The sequence below is a fragment of the Atta cephalotes genome (genome assembly GCF_000143395.1).
Source record: "Atta cephalotes unplaced genomic scaffold scaffold00019, whole genome shotgun sequence".
Taxonomy (NCBI): domain Eukaryota; kingdom Metazoa; phylum Arthropoda; class Insecta; order Hymenoptera; family Formicidae; genus Atta; species Atta cephalotes.
The window spans coordinates 3,415,395-3,418,752 of NW_012130083.1; the positions used below are offsets into that span (position 1 = coordinate 3,415,395).

At 31.4% G+C, this 3,358-nt stretch overlaps 1 protein-coding gene across 1 annotated transcript; it reads right to left on the reverse strand.

Annotated features, from left to right (window-relative positions):
- Positions 1–298: 298 nt before the first annotated feature.
- On the reverse strand, positions 299–3,036 carry LOC105619053 (protein enhancer of sevenless 2B). Its single transcript, XM_012200581.1, has 5 exons — positions 2,959–3,036; positions 1,277–1,374; positions 1,007–1,126; positions 619–784; positions 299–472 (listed from the first exon to the last, which is right to left on the reverse strand). The coding sequence occupies exons 1-5, from the start codon at positions 3,034–3,036 to the stop codon at positions 299–301; spliced, it is 636 nt and encodes a 211-aa protein (XP_012055971.1).
- Between the last annotated feature and the right edge of the window lie 322 nt (positions 3,037–3,358).

Sequence of the window (3,358 nt, forward strand, 5' to 3'; positions counted from 1 at the left end):
TATATATATATATATATATATATATATATATATATATATGATCAAAAAAATATCAATAATGGAGAAAGGAAATGGAAATACAAAAAATTAAAAACATATTTTTTATTATATAATGATATCATATATATTTTTAATATCCTCAATCTTTCTTCTTCATATCTCATTTATAATGGTGCACATATTTTTTACATAATTGTAAGGAACTTATTAATCAATAAGATTAAATCATATATTAAAATTTATAAATAAGAAAAAATAGATATATTTAAATAAAGATAAATTGTAAAAACTTTCTTACCTAGGAGTGGTATGGCGTGACATAGGTGGACGGAAAAAGTCCCCGTCTATTTCCAATTTCTCCATGCCACCAATGCTGATCTGTACGATCTGTGACAGTAATTACATCTCCTCGTCGGAACTCCAATTCGCCAGGCTCTTGCGGTGCAAAATCGTAAAGTGCTTGTACTAAACACTGAAAGCCATGATAAATTAGTTTATCATTATGTAATCAAAAACACATATAAATAGATATAAATAAAAAAGAACATTTATCATAAAACTTCAAATCACAAATTATACTGTTATTATAGAGACAATTATTATAATGTCAATTTTTACCTCCTCAGGGACCATATCACGCAGCTTAACATCCTGTGAGCGAGAAACAGACGCTGTACGATGATATTCCACCAGTTCATTGAGGCTGTTAAATTTGACAACCCATAAAAAGAACTTGCCTTGTGCGTCTCTTAATACTTTGAAATGTTGCACACCGTCGGAGCATCTGTATATATAAATTATAGTTATTTTATTTTATATCTCGTTAATAATTAATAACAGTATTAAAAAACGATTATTTTTAGTATTTTTGTAAAAACCCTTAATGGGGATTTTCATATATACAACTGAAATTTCTATTAAAATCTACGCTGAATATTTCTCATTTGTCACAAAAATGTCAATAACTATAATTAGATACATATTATTTATCTAATATAATACTCACTTTACGGATAAAGAGAAATCACCAGGAGAACTTTCACTGATTCTGATCAGAAAGGCACCTTCATGTTTGTTCATCAATAATCTTTCAGCATCTGCTCTAGTTATCCTGCCATAATACCAGCTGTAGCAGATAAGAAAATAATTTGTGTACAAGATTATATGTGAATATATTTCTATAAATCTATGAAAACAAGAATATACTTTATTAGATAATAATTGTTAAGTTTCTGTCTGTAATACATAAATATATCATACAGTAATAATAACGTACTCATGGCTCTTCATCTCAATGTAATTACTCGGTATAAGTCCTTCTCTAGAATCCAATTCAGCTCTATACCAATTCATATCATCCTCCATATTTAGAATCTGCAAAAAAATGTTACATATAAGAAATAATTTTTAACTTAGATTTATTAAAAATACATATAACATTCTAATATTAACTGCACATTTAATATTTTTATATTAACATTTTGGGATTTTAAAGAAAGTAGAAACTGCATAATTCTATTTAAATTTAAATTGAAAGGAAAAAACATTTCTTATACAATTAATGGAATTTTATAATTATATATTACATTTTATAATTTAAAAATTGAATATTTTATTAATAATGGGGGCTGTAAATTCTTTTAAAAAATAAAAATCACAATCTGATAAATAATTTCAATTTTCAGGGACCTGAATACAATGAGTACAAAAAGTTTTTGTATAAGGAAATTTGTTTATAAAAAAGTCTTATTTGTAGAAAATAAAGATTAATTAACAATTTTACACAATGAATACATTCTGTTCTAATATAAACAAACGAATTTCGCATGTATTCCTGATTTTAAAAACTCAATTTCTGTACGAATACTTTTTAAGCATCCAAACAATACAATTTTTAATTTTTGCTTATTTTTGAGATACTTTGAGATATTTTCTATTATACATCTTTTTGGTATAAATAATTTTGAAATGTACACTATTTTATTCTTTAATAAATAAATTGTTAATTCAGCAAGAAATGACCGTCAATTAGACGTTGAATTTATGTCGAAATCACCGATATCGCTTTGACATCAATTCGATGAGTCATTTCTTGCTAGATGTTTACTTTTTGAAAATAAGGTTTTTGTTTTTAAATTATTTTCTCTGTGAGAATATTTTTTTTACTCATAGTATATCTAAATTTCCAAAATATTACAATTTATATTATTTAAGGATTTTACTGTCAAAATTTAATTGAATCTAATGTTATTATTACAATGAAAAATAATATCTACAATGCATAATAAATTATTTGTAATTTTAGATCGAAATTTGCAAAAAAATTTTATCTAAAAGTTTTCATCGTTAGGAAACAAAATTAAAAATAGCCTTTAACAAATATTTTAAAAAATATGAAATTTACAATGAATCTGATACATATGATCTCTCAATTTCCTTCCTTTTTTTATTTTTTAATTGAAGCATCTTTGAAGCACAAATATATATGTTCAAGTATAAGCTCAAATAAATATTTTTATACAGAAGAAGCTGTGTCGAAACACAGCTAAAAAGAATATATTCACCAACAACAATTACTTTAATCCTTACGACAATCATTGTCGTTATTGCTCTAAACAATAACAATTGTTATTGCCTCGAGCAATCTTCATAGAATGTTTGTCACACATACGACAGCTTTCTGAGCGCAATGAATGCCGATCGACGGATTCATTCGTATGTATATACAACAACATCTCTCGTATTTTTTAGGACATCGGTCGACGACGAGTCGCGACGGTGGAAATTTCGAGATCGGCCAGAGGTCTCGTGATCGCGGCGCGATACGACACGACGGAGACGGGATGGAACGAGGCGCGAGGCGACGCAAGACAACGCGCCTCGTCAGGGCGTCAGACGACGAACCAGGTGACGGGAATAGGGGTCGGGCCAGATAGCCATCTCCAAAGTTCTACCAACCTTCAGGACCTGGCTCCTGCGGAAGCTGAGCTCGTCCTCGGCGGTCGCCGTGAAGTCGTGCTTCGCTATCGCCTCCATATTCTGTCCCCCGAGACGACGGAGTCGACGGGAAACGACGTGCCGCTGCTGCTGGAGGGAGCGAGAGGGCGCTCGCTATACGATGCTCCGCACCGTGGAGAGAAGAGGAACGGACTAACGGAGAGCCTACGTTCGCGAGGGAGTGCACTTGAGGAAGGAAGGGGATCGCAGGAGGAGAGGGAAACGAAGGTAGATGGAGAAGAAAACAAGAGAAAGAGGAAAGGTGCTCACTTGCTCGTTGTGCGGGCGCACGCGAGGCGATACGTATTTATTTTATTTCACGACTACTTACTATGGAGAAAAGGCGAGACTCGCCAGAGCG

What these genes read in the sequence shown, in the direction of transcription:
- LOC105619053 (XM_012200581.1), bottom strand. Translation starts at nt 3,036, where the DNA reads ATGGAGGCGATAGCGAAGCACGACTTCACGGCGACCGCCGAGGACGAG. An exon ending in ATTGAGATGAAGAGCCATGA is followed by an intron (nt 1,127 to 1,276) that starts GTACGTTATTAT and finishes TATCTGCTACAG; the next exon opens with CTGGTATTATGGCAGGATAA. An exon ending in GATTTCTCTTTATCCGTAAA is followed by an intron (nt 785 to 1,006) that starts GTGAGTATTATA and finishes TTATATATACAG; the next exon opens with ATGCTCCGACGGTGTGCAAC.